General features: G+C 46.1%; 2 protein-coding genes and 1 long non-coding RNA gene across 4 annotated transcripts in view; 1 reads left to right on the forward strand and 2 right to left on the reverse strand.

Moving 5' to 3' along the window:
* Nucleotides 1-6224, reverse strand: part of LOC139369020 (constitutive coactivator of PPAR-gamma-like protein 2) — an 87709-nt gene extending 81485 nt beyond the window's left edge. Inside the window, exon 1 of the mRNA XM_071108601.1 lies at nucleotides 4817-6224. Within this exon, the coding sequence (XP_070964702.1) occupies nucleotides 4817-5299 (483 nt within the window). The 5' untranslated portion in view covers nucleotides 5300-6224. The remainder of the gene's footprint in view (nucleotides 1-4816) is intronic.
* Nucleotides 6225-7433: 1209 nt separating this feature from the next.
* Nucleotides 7434-11590, forward strand: LOC139369021 (uncharacterized). Its single transcript, XR_011627028.1, has 2 exons — nucleotides 7434-10159; nucleotides 10388-11590. It is a non-coding gene; the product is annotated as an uncharacterized lncRNA (long non-coding RNA).
* A 283-nt stretch (nucleotides 11591-11873) lies between these two features.
* LOC139369023 (monocarboxylate transporter 1-like) overlaps nucleotides 11874-19029 on the reverse strand; it is a 53029-nt gene continuing 45873 nt past the window's right edge. The window contains exons 2-6 of one of the 2 annotated variants that reach the window (XM_071108603.1): nucleotides 18179-18549; nucleotides 14098-14241; nucleotides 13215-14012; nucleotides 12790-12975; nucleotides 11874-12726 (exon numbers count right to left, since the gene is read on the reverse strand). In XM_071108603.1, the coding sequence (XP_070964704.1) occupies nucleotides 12644-12726; nucleotides 12790-12975; nucleotides 13215-14012; nucleotides 14098-14241; nucleotides 18179-18395 (1428 nt within the window). In that variant the 5' untranslated portion in view covers nucleotides 18396-18549 and the 3' untranslated portion in view covers nucleotides 11874-12643. Of the gene's footprint in view, nucleotides 12976-13214; nucleotides 14013-14097; nucleotides 14242-18178; nucleotides 18550-19029 lie in introns of both variants that reach the window. The other variant, XM_071108602.1, reaches the window with a different exon arrangement.

Genomic DNA, 19029 nt, shown 5'->3' on the forward strand with positions numbered 1-19029 from the left:
ATGAATATTTTCAAGAGACAGTCATTATTGAATCAATTATACAAATCAATTTGACTTTGTTTTTACAAATCTAAATACAAAAGGAAATCATTTGAATGGTAAATGTCTATTGATAAACTGGCTAAATGAAGATGTAGCCTAGATCTATTCACAATGCAGGTGAATACATATTCAATAGGAGAGTGAACGCCTACAACTCAGTATTCAGCTTGTTTCGGCTGATATCGTCGGGCTACAGACAAACAATCCCTACAACTCAGTATTCAGCTTGTTTCGGCTGATATCGTGGGGCTACAGACAAACAATCCCTAAAACTCAGTATTCAGCTTGTTTCGGCTGATATCGTGGGGCTACAGACAAACAATCCCTACAACTCAGTATTCAGCTTGTTTCGGCTGATATCGTCGGGCTACAGACAAACAATCCCTACAACTCAGTATTCAGCTTGTTTCGGCTGATATCGTGGGGCTACAGACAAACAATCCCTAAAACTCAGTATTCAGCTTGTTTCGGCTGATATCGTCGGGCTACAGACAAACAATCCCTAAAACTCAGTATTCAGCTTGTTTCGGCTGATATCGTCGGGCTACAGACAAACAATCCCTAAAACTCAGTATTCAGCTTGTTTCGGCTGATATCGTCGGGCTACAGACAAACAATCCCTAAAACTCAGTATTCAGCTTGTTTCGGCTGATATCGTCGGGCTACAGACAAACAATCCCTAAAACTCAGTATTCAGCTTGTTTCGGCTGATATCGTCGGGCTACAGACAAACAATCCCTACAACTCAGTATTCAGCTTGTTTCGGCTGATATCGTGGGGCTACAGACAAACAATCCCTAAAACTCAGTATTCAGCTTGTTTCGGCTGATATCGTGGGGCTACAGACAAACAATCCCTAAAACTCAGTATTCAGCTTGTTTCGGCTGATATCGTGGGGCTACAGACAAACAATCCCTAAAACTCAGTATTCAGCTTGTTTCGGCTGATATCGTGGGGCTACAGACAAACAATCCCTACAACTCAGTATTCAGCTTGTTTCGGCTGATATCGTGGGGCTACAGACAAACAATCCCTAAAACTCAGTATTCAGCTTGTTTCGGCTGATATCGTCGGGCTACAGACAAACAATCCCTAAAACTCAGTATTCAGCTTGTTTCGGCTGATATCGTGGGGCTACAGACAAACAATCCCTAAAACTCAGTATTCAGCTTGTTTCGGCTGATATCGTGGGGCTACAGACAAACAATCCCTAAAACTCAGTATTCAGCTTGTTTCGGCTGATATCGTCGGGCTACAGACAAACAATCCCTAAAACTCAGTATTCAGCTTGTTTCGGCTGATATCGTCGGGCTACAGACAAACAATCCCTTCCACAGGAATTATTTTATTGGCAGCTGCTAGTAGAACATTTTATTGTACTGATCAACAACATTTGCATAGAAGAGGCAATATTTTATAAAGGTGTGGGCTGTTTAATTAATGATGTCATTCACAAGGCAGAATGTGGTTCTTGAATCTGACTGGCTACGGAATCTAGTTGAAACAAGATGGAGGTGAGGAAGATGAACAAGTGAATGAGTTTTAGGTGGCTAGGGAGACCAAGTGAAGTAACGTTTTTGGTAACAATCAACATATTGTGTGTTATGGTTTGCATATTTGAAACAAAGTACTCGGGTAGTAAATTCAGCTACAAGCTAGCAAGGAAATCTATCCTACAATTAAAGCTGGAAGCTACAGGTATCATCTTGCATTGTAAAGTGTTCTAGCCTGTTTGGACATTGTTTTGCGAACAGTAATTAACAGTTTCTACATGCCGTGATGCATTACTTAAGAGTGTTAACTTCTGTGCAACATGAGTGATATAATGTATTTAATATGTATCCAAATGAGTAGACACCTAAGACAATTGACTCATGAATGGTACACACCTGATGGCCTCAATTGCACTTCGTGCCCAGTCCCATACGCCATGGTTTTACACAGCACCCAAGCTTCTAGGAGAACGCCATGGTTTTACACAGCACCCAAGCTTCTAGGAGAACGCCATGGTTTTACACAGCACCCAAGCTTCTAGGAGAACACCATGGTTTTACACAGCACCCAAGCTTCTGGTAGAGAGCCATGGTTTTACACAGCACCCAAGCTTCTGGGAGAGTGCCATGGTTTTACACAGCACCCAAGCTTCTAGGAGAACACCATGGTTTTACACAGCACCCAAGCTTCTGGGAGAGTGCCATGGTTTTACACAGCACCCAAGCTTCTAGGAGAACGCCATGGTTTTACACAGCTTCTAGGAGAACGCCATGGTTTTACACAGCACCCAAACTTCTGGGAGAACGCCATGGTTTTACACAGCACCCAAGCTTCTGGGAGAACGCCATGGTTTTACACAGCACCCAAGCTTCTGGGAAAGAGCCATGGTTTTACACAGCACCCAAGCTTCTGGGAGAGTGCCATGGTTTTACACAGCACCCAAGCTTCTAGGAGAACACCATGGTTTTACACAGCACCCAAGCTTCTGGGAGAGTGCCATGGTTTTACACAGCACCCAAGCTTCTAGGAGAACGCCATGGTTTTACACAGCTTCTAGGAGAACGCCATGGTTTTACACAGCACCCAAACTTCTGGGAGAACGCCATGGTTTTACACAGCACCCAAGCTTCTGGGAGAACGCCATGGTTTTACACAGCACCCAAGCTTCTGGGAAAGAGCCATGGTTTTACACAGCACCCAAGCTTCTGGGAGAGTGCCATGGTTTTACACAGCACCCAAGCTTCTAGGAGAACGCCATGGTTTTACACAGCTTCTAGGAGAATGCGATGGTTTTACACAGCACCCAAGCTTCTGGGAGAGTGCCATGGTTTTACACAGCACCCAAGCTTCTAGGAGAACGCCATGGTTTTACACAGCTTCTAGGAGAATGCGATGGTTTTACACAGCACCCAAACTTCTGGGAGAACGCCATGGTTTTACACAGCACCCAAGCTTCTGGGAAAGAGCCATGGTTGTACACAGCACCCAAGCTTCTGGGAAAGAGCCATGGTTTTACACAGCACCCAAGCTTCTAGGAGAACGAGGAGAGCCATGGTCCCTTTTGATGAGCTAACAATGCAGCCCAGACAGCTATAGCAATGAATGAGTAGGCCTGAGCAGAGCAGGTACTTTGCTCTTCACGCTATAAAAAGGAGCTACACTGATATAGTCTTAAAGGATTAAATCATGCGAGACCTTTGACAGAAGTACGGAACATTACAAATTCTAGTTCCAAACAGGGGTTTTTGGTATCTAAATAGGACTGAAGTTTCGGTATACCGTGCAACACTACAAGTATACAGTGCACAGCTGTGTACATTTCATCCCAATCTGTAACCCCTGGCTGGACCCAAATGGCACCCTATTCCCTGTATAGGCTTGTGCACTACTTTAGACCAGGGCAGATTCCATATATAGTGCACTACTTTAGACCAGGGCAGATTCCATATATAGTGCACTACTCATCCAGAGGTCAGTCAGTCCAGGAGTAGTTCATCCAGAGGTCAGTCAGTCCAGGAGTAGTTCATCCAGAGGTCAGTCAGTCCAGGAGTAGTTCATCCAGAGGTCAGTCAGTCCAGGAGTAGTTCATCCAGAGGTCAGTCAGTCCAGGAGTAGTTCATCCAGAGGTCAGTCAGTCCAGTAGTAGTTCATCCAGAGGTCAGTCAGTCCAGTAGTAGTTCATCCAGAGGTCAGTCAGTCCAGGAGTAGTTCATCCAAAGGTCAGTCAGTCCAGGAGTAGTTCATCCAGAGGTCAGTCAGTCCAGTAGTAGTTCATCCAGAGGTCAGTCAGTCCAGGAGTAGTTCATCCAGAGGTCAGTCAGTCCAGTAGTAGTTCATCCAGAGGTCAGTCAGTCCAGTAGTAGTTCATCCAGAGGTCAGTCAGTCCAGTATTAGTTCATCCAGAGGTCAGTCAGTCCAGTAGTAGTTCATCCAGAGGTCAGTCAGTCCAGTAGTAGTTCATCCAGAGGTCAGTCAGTCCACTGGCAACATTCAACCAATATCACATTAGTTAAGCATTAGCCTCTGCATCACTGCACCCTGTCAGGGATCTACAGTGTTACCATTGTGGGGGCATATGCTCTTAAATATGGAATTTGGGAGCACCAGTGCCACTAGAATTTATATATTTTTTTTTAAATCACCCAGGTAATAATTGTAATTCTTCCTTTGCTGTCCCGCAGCTTCAGTAGTATGCAAACATGGTGGCACAGAAAGGACAATGAAGTAGCTTGGATTCACATAGGTGCAATGTTGGTTATATCTCAATCATACAAATATATTGTTTGTATTCTCAAAACCTGTATTTTGTTATGACTGACAATTCTTTGAATACATTTTTTTATTTAACCTTTAGACAAGTTAGTTAAGAACAAAATCGTATTTACAATGACGGCCTATTTAAGAGGGAACAGTCAACAGGCAGTCCTTGAACCAGCGACTGTGGCAGTTAGAGGCAGGCCTCTCCAGGTGACATTTTTTTATTTTATTTTTTTTACAAAATGCCAAAATGCCATTAATACCTTACATATTTTTAATTGTAGTCCTACATTGTGTGCAGCTACAATTTTTAACTTAAGAGCACATGTGCTCCATGTAAAAACAAATGTCACCTGCCTCTATCACAGCCACTGGCTCAAACACTGCCTCTTGACCATCCCCTCTTATCACTACAATTGATTTTTTACCCCCGCCCCCCCCCCATTATCAGTCCAGAAACCAGACTTAGTGTTCATCTGCTATATCATTATTCTTAGCTAGCCAGCTACTGCTCGTTACTCACCCGCACTCTGAAGCGGAACATGGCGAGGCGGACACAGTGACTGAGGCAGGCAGGAGGCAGGAACCAGGCGCGGGGAGGCGGAGTGGCCTTACTGCCGACGTGGTTAACGATGAGCTGGGCCGTCTGGCGTTGCCCCTGGGCCCGGCGTGCCCACTCCGGCCACCGCTCCTTCCCCAGGGTCCCGTTGAACACCACGACCAGCTCCAGCCCGCCCTGGTACAGACAGGCCTGGGACAGAGCGGACAGGTATCCCAGCATGGCGTTCCACTCCCCGCCGCACACCCAGTCCGTCTGGTAGCCGCCGTACAGACGCTGCAGACCGGAGTCAGCATCGATGAGTATCCGGGCCGGTGGTGGAAGGGGCAGAGGGCCGGGGTGGTGGTGCTGGCGTCCCGCAGTACGGCCTAGTTTGAGGAGGTCCACGGGGATGGCAGCCCCGGGACACCGTTTCTCCAGATACTCCTGGAAGCCCTGCACGCCCATCCCGGTGTTGTTGAGCCGGTGGGTCTGTCCGGGGGAAGGCTCGGTTGGTGTCAATCTGGTAGCTAACTGGAAACGGGCGGCTGACTAACTCGTCTCTGACAGTAACTGACTGACTACACGGCTGTTGTCGCCGGTAGCTAGTTGCGCCCCCCAACCCTGCCTAGCTGGTTAGCAACCTGGCTAACGTTGCTACATTTGGTCGTGTGTGTCCATCCCTGGTAGTATTGTGGTAAACTGCCAGCAAAACAACTGAAGTTTCTCGTTGACTAATCCTTAACTAGTTAACACCTGAAAATGTGACTGGCAGCTGACTGGCCATCTGTAGTTATGATTTGGGCGATGCTTCCAACTCCAAAGTTATAATCCTGGTTCACACGAAGAAACCCTCTGCGAATGATCTAGTTAGTGAACATGACTACAGCGGAATACTTAACCTGACAGTGCAAATATTTGTTAGACTAGTTCGAATTGCAAGTGCTAGCTAATGTAATGTACTAGGTAATGTATATGTTGATACCGTTAGCCATCTACAGGAGCTTTTAGCTAACTGGGTCCACAGGAATGAAATGGGCTGTTTGGAGAAATACAATAACTTAAATAAAAACAAACCCCTGATACAAACTCCCTCGCTTACTTCCAAACTCACGACTTCATGTGGAGGAAGGGAGCATACTTCCAAACTCACGACTTCATGTGGAGGAAGGGAGCATACTTCCGAGCGCTGTCAGCCATCTTGCGACTTCCTCACGGACCAACACAAGTGGAAGGGAAGCGGAGGGTTTTTGACTAGATGGACACAGCTTTTGTCAGAACGACTTTTCGTAGCAGGTTAGGAGAATTAGGTTTAGTTTTGGAAAAGAGTAAAGGTTAACGAAAATTAACAAAATGTATATTTTTAACGTTAATTTGACAAAAGCTGTATCCCTTCTAGCCATGAACAGGGCTGTGATGAAGCCAGGGGAAGTGGCCATAGTGCCGATAGGTTATATGTCGCCCCCTTGTGGATACATTTGGGACGGCAGGTACATCATGTATTTGGGGATTTTAACATGAGAAAAGGAGTCTTTCTGTATTCCAAAATCAACCCCTACACCTCCCCATAGCCATTTTACCCCCGAGGCCTAGACACACTCCCTGCCCCTAGCACCCCAAATACAACCCTGCTATAGTACACCCACTGCACAGGAGGTTGGTGGCACCTTAATTGGAGAGAACAGGGTCGTTGTAAGACTGGAGCAGAATAGGTGGAATGGTATCAAATACATCAAACACATGGTTTCCAGGTGTTTGATGCCATTCCATTTATGCCGTTACAGTTATTATGAGCCGTTCTCCCCTCAGCAGCCTCATGTGACGCACTGATACAGAAATACCAGCCCACCATCATCATCGCACACTCACACATTTTGTATAATTTGACCACAATCTAAGTGAGTTGGTGAAATATGTTGCTTTCCCTCCCCCTACTCCACTCTCTTCTCCTTCCTCCCCTCAATTCAATTCAAGGGGCTTTATTGGCATGGGAAACACATGTTAACATTGCCAAAGCAAGTGAAGTAGATAATATACAAAAGTGAAATAAATAAAAATGAACAGTAAACATTACTCACAGAAGTTACAAAAGACATTACAAATGTCATATTTTTTATTTATTTAACCTTTAACTAGGCAAGTCAGTTAAGAACAAATTCTTATTTACAATGACGGCCTGGGAACAGTGAGTGGGCTAACTGCCTTGCTCATGGACTCATTTTTACCTTGTCAGCGAAATAAAAAGAAAACAGGTTTTAAGACATTTTTCGTTAACAGAAAAACCTTATTTACAGATGTATTCAGACCCTTTGCTATGAGACTAGAAATGGAGCTCAGGTGCATCCTGCTTCCATTGATCAGCCTTGAGATGTTTCTACAACTTGATTGGACTCCACAGAAGAACACGAAGCTAGTTTTAGTATCGGTGATGAACACGAAGCTAGTTTTAGTATCGGTGATGAACACAAAGCTAGTTTTAGTATCGGTGATGAACACAAAGCTAGTTTTAGTATCGGTGATGAACACAAAGCTAGTTTTAGTATCGGTGATGAACATGAAGCTAGTTTTAGTATTGTGATGAACATGAAGCTAGTTTTAGTATCGGTGATGAACATGAAGCTAGTTTTAGTATCGGTGATACCACTTTATATTGTAATACATTGAGTTCTATATCACGTCTGCTGAATTTTTATATCGATAGACTTTATTAAATCAGAAACACACCATGAGACAGCGTTGTGTTTTAAATGGTTTATTCATTTCCTCCCCATAAAAAGTAACACTGCATTGTTTGTTATTTTTACACAGTCATGTTTTCTTTCCAGTGAAATGTCATATGTTTTCTACTGTTCTCCGAACTCTAGAGGTCAACCTGCTGGCTTGTGCTGCGGAGACATTCAACTATAAATCACAAGCAATGTTCCCTCTAAGATGAAGCACGAGATTTAACTTCACTCAACTTTCTAGAGTTTTCTCCCTGTAATTCACTCTCAATGTTTCCCTTTACTGTGGGAATTGTCAGAGAATCAATGAAATATTAACCGCTTTCCATGTAACATACCGAAACAAAATGAACTATGCAAGACTTAGTATGCAAAACTATGCAAGAGATTGTGTTTTAGGCAGAACCCACCAGAATAGGAACTATGACTCGTCCTCTACACAAACCACACATTGGCTGCTACTGTGGGCTGAATGATACAACAGCTATTTCCATGTTCAAATGTTATGGGATGCATTTTCTCCATTGTTTTGATGGTAGGCCACTCTGGTAGGCCTACATTATGATCACATAGCCACAGTAGCCTACTTGACCACTGTCTGAAAATGTAACTGTAAAGCCGGTACAGCCTCAGTAAACGCGCCGGAAGTTGCACAGAACCTTCACAACATTCAACAAGTTTGTGCTAAGCAGACCTGAAATTTGCTCAGCGCCTAAATTATTTTAAGGGAACATTGATCACAAGAACCAAAACTCCTCCACACTGCTGGAAGAGTATGACTTATTAAATGTTAAATCCTGTCAACCTTCCAGGTGTCTTTTTACAACCAGGGTTCACCTCAAGACATCACAAGCCACAGTAGCTTTATATTCCTTCAGTTCAAATATGTACCTCATCCTTCCTCACAAAATGACAGAAAGGAGGGGAGGCGGAAAGGCAGTGTTTGAGTGGATCTAAACAGGGCCCAAATCCCTCATTAAGCACCAGATAATAACTAGCAATTGCATAATACAACTGAAGCAGCAACACTGTTCCTTCATTACCATCCATCAAATAGGAAAAACATGATGAAACACTTCCTTTAAAACATGACATCACACACAGTAAAGAAAGGCTGCATCACAATATCATGGAAGACTGAGAACAAGAAATGCTAAAGTAATCAAGTGTTACAAACATTATTTAATTCTGTTTCTAAAAACATTTCAATGTGGGGTGCTGATCGATGGAGTTAAATGACAAATCTGAAAGGTTGAAAAATTATTGAGGATAAATCTTTGTCCCCTGGGCAACCTAACCCAGAGAGAAGGTTCTAATGTCCTAAAGGCTCTACTGCCCTCTCCTGGTGACAGCCGGTACTACCACAGCCTTCTGAATGTTCTAAATATTCTACCGCCCTCCCCTGGTTACAGACGGTACTACCCCAGCCTTCTGAATATTCTAAAGCACAGTCGCTGACTGGTCGATCTTCAAGGTATTCTTAGTCAATCATCAAACATGTCTGTAGAAAAGCCAACGATAAAGGCTTGCTCTCCTTTTTTATTCATGTTACACGGTTGTTAGTAGGTGCATTGATTCAGAAGCCCTGCACACCGGCTAGGCAAAGTGCTCCCATTTTGAAACATTTTATTTGTCTGAAAAGATCAACTCCGCCTACTCTAGAGACTGGGAGATCTGTAGCTAAATGGAGCGTGCCTGCAGATCTTCCAGGACCCTTGGCCACAGCAGTTTGATAGGCTACTAGCCTACATAACATTTAAAACATTTTAGAATTATGACCACAGAGAGAGCGTCATAGAATAGAGCAAAGAGCCGCTGAGTTTGTGTATTCAGCACTGTCAACTGTGTTTATTCAACACTAATACAAAACATAAAACGCGCTTCTCCATACTTCCGCTCACGCTGTAGCTGCAATGAATGAGTAGCCAAGTGCAGCGATAGCCCTGCGTTTTATCATTATTAGCAACTTGTCGTGTCTATTTTAATATCAAGGAATATTTCACTTTCTCTGGTCACAGGAACAACATGAATTTGTGCATGAGGCAGATGCGGTGCGACTCAAGTTTGGCCACCAGGTGGAAGACGGTGTCCCCTCTCTCTGGTCAGTCTCACGGGAGGAAAAGGAGAGAACAGGGACCGTGAGAGGTGAACCCTCTGCTGCTCTTTCTCTCCCTCCATTGAGACTAATGCAGTGTTCAAAACAACTGGGAACTTGGAAATCTCTGCCTTCCGACTTCAGTGTGTTGAAGAAAACTGGGAACTCTGAATGTTCTTTTTTTAGATCCGACTGGGAAAATTTGTTTTGAAGGACATCCAACTCGGAATTCCCAGTCGGAAACTCTGGCATCTTTCTAGAGGTCCGCCTTTCCAACCTGAAGATCACTGACTTCATATTTTTGACCTAGTTTTATTTTTCTCAAATTCCCAGTTGTATTGAAAGCACCATGACCATAAGATGCAGGTAACATCAGTGCAGTAAAATAAAAAAGCTAATTATTTTAATTAATGCTCCACAGTGCCTTGCAAGTGCTACACCAACTGATCTATTTTGTTATCAAGGCTCGATATTTGAAATAATATGGTCGAACAACAACAATATTGGCAGGCCAGGCACATAGCCAATATGCTGTGATAATGTATTAGGCCAGGCACATAGCCAATATGCTGTGATAATGTATTAGGCCAGGCACATAGCCAATATGCTGTGATAATGTATTAGGCCAGGCACATAGCCAATATGCTGTGATAATGTATTAGGCCAGGCACATAGCCAATATGCTGTGATAATGTATTAGGCCAGGCACATAGCCAATATGCTGTGATAATGTATTAGGCCAGGCACATAGCCAATATGCTGTGATAATGTATTAGGCCTACTGCACAATCCTACAGAACTGTTTTTATTAGGTTCATGTTACATTATTAAAGTCATTTAAGGAAAAACAATCTGAGCTGTAGATCTTGGCTGACTTGTTGACTGTGAAAGTGATTTTGAATCAGAAAACGTGAACACTGTTCTAAAGACTCTACTGCCCTCTCCTGGTGACAGCCGGTACTACCCCAGACTGCTGAACGTTCTAAAGATTCTACTGCCCTCTACTGGTGACAGCTGGCACTACCCCAGACTTCTGAATGTTCTAAAGACTTTACTGCCCTCTCCTGGTGACAGCTGGTACTACCCCAGACTGCTGAATGTTCTAAAGATTCTACTGCCCTCTACTGGTGACAGCTGGTACTACCCCAGACTGCTGAACGTTCTAAAGATTCTACTGCCCTCTACTGGTGACAGCTGGCACTACCCCAGACTTCTGAATGTTCTAAAGACTCTACTGCCCTCTCCTGGTGACAGCTGGTACTACCCCAGACTGCTGAATGTTCTAAAGACTACTGCCCTCTCCTGGTGACAGCTGGTACTACCCCAGACTGCTGAATGTTCTAAAAACGACTGCCCTCTCCTGGTGACAGCTGGTACTACCCCAGACTGCTGAATGTTCTAAAGACTCTACTGCCCTCTCCTGGTGACAGCCGGTACTACACCAGACTGCTGAATGGAAGGACTTACTGAATTAACGCTCATACTGTATCTGCAGACATAGGACCTCAAAATAGTACCCTTTACCTTAGTGCACTATACAGGGTTTAGGGCTCTGGTCTAAAGTACTGCACTATATAGGGAACAGGATTCAGTTTGGGACATATTGATACAGTATCTGCTGATATGATACAGCACTAAAAGAAACGCCTGTGTCTGTATCTGCCTGCCGGCGTGTGTCTGCCTGCGTGTCCATCTGCCTGCCTGCGTGTCCATCTGCCACACACAGAGCTAACTGTGAAGACACACAATTCAGTCCCATTCAAAATCCCATTTTCCCTAACCTGTACTCTTACCTTAACCCCAACCCTAGCTCCTAACCCTTAACATCATTCTAACCCTAAACGTCTAGAAATAGGATTTGACCTTGTGGGGACTAACAAAATGTCCCCAGTTGGTCACATTTTTGTTCCTTTACTATTCTTGTGGGGGACAAAAATAGTTACACACGTCCCCACACGCCCACGTTCGCCCGCCCACACACACCCGTCCGTCCGTCCGCCCGCCCACACACACCCGTCCGTCCGTCCGCCCACACACACCCGTCCGCCCGCCCACACACACCCGTCCATCCGCCCGCCCACACACACGTCCATCCGTCCGTCCGTCGGCCCGCCCACACACACCCGTCCGCCCGCCCACACACACCCGTTCGCCCGCGCCCACACACACACACACAAACGTCCGCCCGCCCACACACACACACACACACCCGTACGTCCGCCCGCCCACACACACACACACAAGGTTGTGTCTGTCTTCAGAAAGATGTTCAAAGTGCTTACAAAAAGCTTCTCGGCTAAACTGAAAAGCTTAGCGGTTGAAATCACATCGTTGTGCTCCTCAACTAGAAATCTACATCATTACAGAATCACAATAGTCTACATTCTACTAATCATTAACATTATAAAAACAACACTATCAATCATTCTGATCACCTATAATACTGTGATTGATCGTACCGCACACAGGATCTGGGAAGCACAAAGACTGATGTGATGACATGACCATTCAGGTATGTATGAAGACAGTGTGTAGAGCTGGGATAGATACTGGATGTTGTATATGTGAGCTCAGAGACAGTAGTCCTCTGTGTTATAGCTCGTCTACTGTAGAGGACTCGGCTCAGTTTACCAAAGGTACCTAAACCAGAGGGTGTGTGTCCAGATCAGGTCAGTCTCTATACAGCAGGGGTTGGCAACAGGAGGCCAACGGGCCAAAACCAGCCCGAAAGTGATTTTTTGGGCCCCCCGAAGTAGTAGTAGTAGTAATAATAATAATAATAATAATAATAATAATAATAATAATAATAAGGGGGATACAGGAATTCAACTAAAAATTATTTAAATTTAGGAAATGTGCTCCCAAATATTCTCAATGTAATCAAGGTATGAAATTGATCATGTCTTTTTGGGCTTAGTTGTGGTAATTTACAGTGTTCAAATTATTCTAATTATGTTGTTTCGGCCCCTCGACTGCATTTAGTTGCCTACCCTGCTAAACAATATCTTCATCCATCTTAGAAACATCCGTCATGGGTGTGGCCTCACTACTCTCCTCCCCCCTTTCCTTCTCTCCCTCCAGCATGGCTGTGCACTCCTCCTTGGGCCGCTCTGTCTCTCTCCTCTCCTCCTTCTCTCCCCCCAGCATGGCTGTGCACTCCTCCTTGGGCCGCTCCGTCTCTCTCCTCTCCTCCTCCTCCTTCTCTCTCTCCAACAGCTTGTAGTTGATGCCCATCCCTACGAAGAGGAAAACTGAGGAGATGATGAGGATGATACCACAACACAGGTAGGTCCACTGGTAGTCACCATAGAAGTCATAGAAACGACCTGGAGGGGGGAAAGACAGAGGAGAGAGATAATTCACTTTTGTATATTATCTACCTCACTTGCTTTGGCAATGTTCATGTTTCCCATGCCAATAAAGCCCCTTGAATTGAATTGAATTGAGAGAGAGAGGGACGAGAGAGAGAAAGAGGGAGGAGAGAGAGACTTGTTGATGATGACAATAAGGGAAATTTGTTCATTGTGATATAGGTAGAGTATGGCTCTCTCTCTCACACACTTACTGAGTAGTGGCGGTCCCAGCAGTACCGGTCCACACTCCACGATGGTGACGAGTCCGACGGCTGAGGAGAACCTCTGGGCCCCGACCAGGTCCATCAGAGTCTCAAACAGAACTGCTGACAGCCAGCCGAACGCAAACCCAAAGAACACAGCATACACCACGAAGCCTACATAGTCCACGGACAGCGGCGCCAAGACGTGACACACCCCGTTATAGAGCACGGATGCAGCGAAGAAGTACTGTATCCTGGGTCGGACCCAGCGGGTGTTGGCTAACAGCCCCATAGAAGGACGGGCGAACATGTCAACAAAGGCGAGGATGGAGAGAAGCAGAGCAGCCTTCTCTTTACTGATGTCCTTACTCTTAGCGTAGTTGGAGAGGAAGACTAGGGGAGAGAACAGGCCAAAGAACATGATGACGTTGCCAAGGAGATACAGCAGGAAGCCGCGGTGTTTAAACAGCGTCAGGTCAATCACGGCATTGACACGCTGCATCACCGTCAGATTAGACTCCGCCTTCTTCACCGCCCCGTTCTCCGACAGTTGGGGGTCGGCAGGTTTGGGTCCAATGGGTCTCATCAAGGACCCAGCTACACAGCAGTTGAGCAGTAGACCACCTAGGATGAGGAAGGAGCCCCTCCAGCCAAACTGGTCAAAGAACCAGGAGTTAAGAGGAGCCAGCGTGGACAGGAAGACTGGGCTGCCCGCCATGGCAATGCCATTGGCTATAGGACGACGCTTATAGAAGTATTTACCAATCATAGTCAACGCCGGATTCAGGTTGAACGCTAGACCCAGACCTAGAGAGGAGAGGGGAGGGAGGCAATGATCAGTAAACTACTGTATTAGAAAAATGTCCACATACAAATACAGGGTTGGTGGTACCTCCAATAACTCCGACACAGAAGTAGAGTTGTTGCACAGTGTTGCAGAAGGAAGCTGCTATCAAACCACTTCCTGACAGACAGCCCCCTAGCATCATGATTGGTCGACTGCCATAGCGGTTCACCAGAATACTGCTAATTGGTCCTGGAGAGACAGGGGAGGGGGGGGGAGAGGGACAGAAGATAATAATATTAGGAACAAGTTAGTTAGTGAATTAAAGTATTTATGTAAGGCCTCCTGAGTGGCCCAGTGGTCTAAGGCTCTGCATCACAGTGGTAGCTGTGCCACTAGAGATCCTGGTTTGAGTCCAGGCTCTGTCGCAGCCGGCCACGACCCATGGGGCGGCGCACAATTGGCCCAGCGTCCTCCGTGTTAGGCCGGCAGGGATGTCATTGTCCCGTCGCGCACTTGCAACTCCCGCGGGGGGCCGGGCGCAGTGCACGGTGTTTCCTCCGACACATTGGTGTGGATGGCTTTCGGGTTAAGTGGGCATTGTGTCAAGAAGCAGCGCGGCTTAGTTGCGTTGTGGAGGACGCACGGCTCTCGACCTTCGCCTCTCCCGAGTCCGTACGGGAGTTGCAGCAAAGAGACAAGACTAACTATTGGAGGTTTACTTAGTAGCAATGCAAATATCATGGTACAGGTAAATAGACACACTATTTTTTTATTTGACCTTTAACTAGGCAAGTCAGTTAAGAACAAATTCTTATTTTCAATGACAGCCTCCCGGGAAACAGTTGGTAAACTGCCTGACAAAGAAATGATCAGTCTATAATTTTAATGGTAGGTTTATTTGAACAGTGAGAGACAGAATAACAACAAAAAATCCAGAAAAACGCATGTCAAAAATTTTATAAATTGATTTGCATTTTAATGAAGGAAATAAGTATTTGACCCCCTCTCAATCAGAAAGATTTCTGTCTCCCATGTGTCTTTTATACAAGTATGAGCTGAGATTAGGGATTAAGGGATTGCTCCTAATTTCAGCTTGTTACCTGTATAAAAAAAACCTGTCCACAGAAGCAATCAATCAATCAATCAGATTCCAAACTCTCTACCATGGCCAAGACCAAAGAGCTCTCCAAGGATGTCAGGGACAAGATTGTAGACCTACACAAGGCTGGAATGGCCTTCAAGACCATCGCCAAGAAGCTTGGTGAGAAGTTGGTGCGATTATTCGCAAATGGAAGAAACACAAAATAACGGTCAATCTCCCTCGGCCTGGGGCTCCATGCAAGATCTCACCTCGTGGAGTTGCAATGATCATGAGAACGGTGAGGAATCAGCCCAGAACTACACGGGAGGATATTGTCAATGATCAAGGCAGCTGGGACCATAGTCACCAAGAAAACAATTGGTAACACACTACGCTGTGAAGGACTGAAATCCTGAGGTGCCCGCAAGGTCCCCCTGCTCAAGAAAGCACATATACATGCCTGCCTGAAGTTTGCCAATGAACATCTGAATGATTCAGAGGACAACTGGGTGAAAGTGTTGTGGTCAGATGAGACCAAAATGGAGCTCTTTGGCATCAACTCAACTCGCCCGTGTTTGGAGGAGGAGGAATGCTGCCTATGACCAAGAACACCATCCCCACCGTCAAACATGGAGGTGGAAACATTATGCTTTGGGGGTGTTTTTCTGCTAAGGGGACAGGACAACTTCACCGCATTAAAGGGACGATGGTCAAATCTTGGGTGAGAACCTTCCCTCAGCCAGGGCATTGAAAATGGGTCGTGGATGGGTATTCCGGCATGACAATGACCCAAAACACACGGCCAAGTCAACAAAGGAGTGGCTGAAGGAGAAGCACATTAAGGTCCTGGAGTGGCCTAGCCAGTCTCCAGACCTTAATCCCGTAGAAAATCTGTGGAGGGAGCCGAAGGTTCGAGTTGCCAAACGTCAGCCTCGAAACCTTAATGACTTGGAGAAGATCTGCAAAGAGGAGTGGGACAAAATCCCTCCTGAGATGTGTGCAAACCTGGTGGCCAACTACAAGAAACGTCTGACCTCTGATTGCCAACCAGGGTTTTGCCACCAAGTACTAAGTCATGTTTTGCAGAGGGGTCAAATACTTATTTCCCTCATTAAAATGTAAATCAATTTCTAACATTTTTTGACATGTGTTTTTCTGGATATTGTTGTTATTCAGTCTCTCAATGTTCAAATAAACCTACCATTAAAATTAGACTGATAATTTCTTTGTCAGTGTGCAAATGTACAAAATCAGCAGGGGATCAAATACTTTTTTCCCTCACTGTAGCTGTAAAATAGTAAATAATGGCTACTTCTCAGAAAGTTTTAAACTGCCAAGAGGAGTAAAACAAGGTTGTCCACTATTGGCATATTTATTTATTTATTATTGCCATCAAAATGTTACCTGTTAAATTGGATCCAACAATAATATTAAGGGTTTAGAAATCCTGGGCTTAAAAACAAAAATGTGTCATTGTACGCTGATGATTCATGTCTCCTGAGGGAGAATAGGCTTTGTCACGCCCTCTTCACGACCGTCTTGGTGTGTTTGGACCTTTCTAGTTTGTTGGTGATGTAGACACCAAGGAACTTGAAGCTCTCAACCTGCTCCACTACAGCCCTGTCGATGAGAATGGGGCATGCTTGGTCCTCCTTTTCCTGTGTTCCACAATCATCTCCTTTGTCTTGATCACGTTGAGGGAGAGGTTGTTGTCATGGCACCACACAGCCAGGTCTCTGACCTCCCTATAGGCTGTCTGGTCGTTGTCGGTGATCAGGCCTACCACTGTTGCCATTGGCAAACTTAATGATGGTGTTGGAGTCATGCCTGGCCATGCAGTCATGAGTGAACAGGGAGTACAGGAGGGGACTGAGCAATCACCTCTGAGGGGCCCCTGTGTTGAGGATCAGCATGGTGGATGTGTTGTTACCTACCCTTACCACCTGGGGGCGACCCATCAGGAAGTCCAGGATCCAGTTGCAGAGAGAGGTGTTTAGTCCCAGGGTCCTTAGTTTAGTGATGAGCTTTGAGGGCACTATGGTGTTGAACGCTGAGCTGTAGTCAATGAACAGCATTCTCACATAGGTGTTCCTTTTGTCCAGGTCTGAAAGGGCAGTGTGGAGTGCAATAAAGATGGCATCATCTGAGGATCTGTTGGTGCAGTATGCAAATTGGAGTGGGTCTAGGGATTCTGGGATAATGGTGTTGATGTGAGCCATGACCAGCCTTTCAAAGCACTTCATTGCTACCGACGTAGCTATCTGACTTCCTCTGTTCTCCATATAGATCTCAGAACAGATCTATTTGACTTCCTCTGTTCTCCATATAGATCTCAGAACAGATCTATTTGACTTCCTCTGTTCTCCATATAGATCTCAGAACAGATCTATTTGACTTCCTCTGTTCACAACACTAATGACATGATAATGCCTGTCCATCCACCTGTAACACATGATCACTAGCTGTTGAGTGAGTATACAATGTGATATGTACACATCTTTTTGTAAAGAGAACAGAAAAGGGGTCAGAACATCTAGGGTAAAGCACATTATGAGGAGCCCCCTGAACCAATCACACAATTTAGCATGAAGAGGACTTTCACCCCATCTTTTCTCACCTTCTCTCCCACCCATCTTGCCCCCCCCCCCCTCCCACCCATCTTGCCCCCCCCCCTCTCCCACCCATCTTGCCCCCCCCCTCTCCCACCCATCTTGCCCCCCCCCCTCTCCCACCCATCTTGCCCCCACCCCTCTCCCACCCATCTTGCCCCCCCCCTCTCCCACCCATCTTGCCCCCCCCCCTCTCCCACCCATCTTGCCCCCCCCCCTCTCCGACCCATCTTGCCCCCCCCTTCTCCCACCCATCTTGCCCCCCCCTTCTCCCACCCATCTTGCCCCCCCCCCTCTCCCACCCATCTTGCCCCCCCCCCCCCTCTCCCACCCATCTTGCCCCCCCCCTCCCACCCATCTTGCCCCCCCCCCCCTCTCCGACCCATCTTTTTAATCCATGTTTTTAATGAAGACAGTATTTGTCTCTGTGTTTCAGTGACGACAGAAACCCCTTCTGGGAGATCAGATTCCTCCCCTACCAGCCCCCACCACTCACCTCCACCGTACATGCAGGCCAGCATGATAGAGGAGATCCATGAGACCTGTGAGGGAGTAGCGTCAAAGGTGGCCTCCAGCTCCTTGAAGAAGACAGTGATGGACTTGGGGAAGGCATAGGAGAAGCCGATAGAGATGAAGGCTCCCACCACCACCGCCCAGCCCCAGCCCCCCTCTGGAGGAGTGTAGCCCACCGGACCGCCCACCGCTGGGGCCATGCTGTCAGAGGGATAGTCTTAACACCCCCACACTGAAGGGTAGGTCACACAAACCCGTTTGAGGTGGCTGGTTAAGACACTGGTAGAGGTTGTAGTTATAGTCAGTCAGTCCTTCCTTCTCAGTCTGTAGCTACCATCAGGAATCACTCTGGACCTGCAGACAGACAGAGACATTTGAATGTTAGTCATTTAGCAGATGGAGGAGGATTATTTAACATACTGTTTGAAGAGGTTTCCGATGGTGAAGATATTGTTTGAAGAGGTAGGGGTTTCAGATGTTTTCGGAAGATGGACAGGGACTCGGCTCTCTTAGCTTCAGAGGGAAGCTGGTTCCACCATTTGGGTGCCAGGACAGAGAAGAGCTTGGGGTCGGAGGGCCAAGAGACCCGAGGTGGCAGAACAGTGTGCTCAGGTTGGGGTGTAGAATTTAAGCATAGCCTGAAGGTAGGGAGGGACAGTTCCTCTTGCTGCTCCGTAGGTAAACACCATGGTCTTGTAGTGGATGTGAGCTTTGACTGGAAGCCAGTGGAGTGTGGAGAGGAGTGGGATGACATGAATTTGGGAAAGTTGAAAACGAGGCGGGCTGCTGCGTTCTGGATAAGTTGTGGGGTTGTGGTGGGAAAATTACAGTCAG

The sequence above is a fragment of the Oncorhynchus clarkii genome, chromosome 16 (genome assembly GCF_045791955.1).
Source record: "Oncorhynchus clarkii lewisi isolate Uvic-CL-2024 chromosome 16, UVic_Ocla_1.0, whole genome shotgun sequence".
Classification (NCBI taxonomy): Eukaryota; Metazoa; Chordata; class Actinopteri; order Salmoniformes; family Salmonidae; genus Oncorhynchus; species Oncorhynchus clarkii.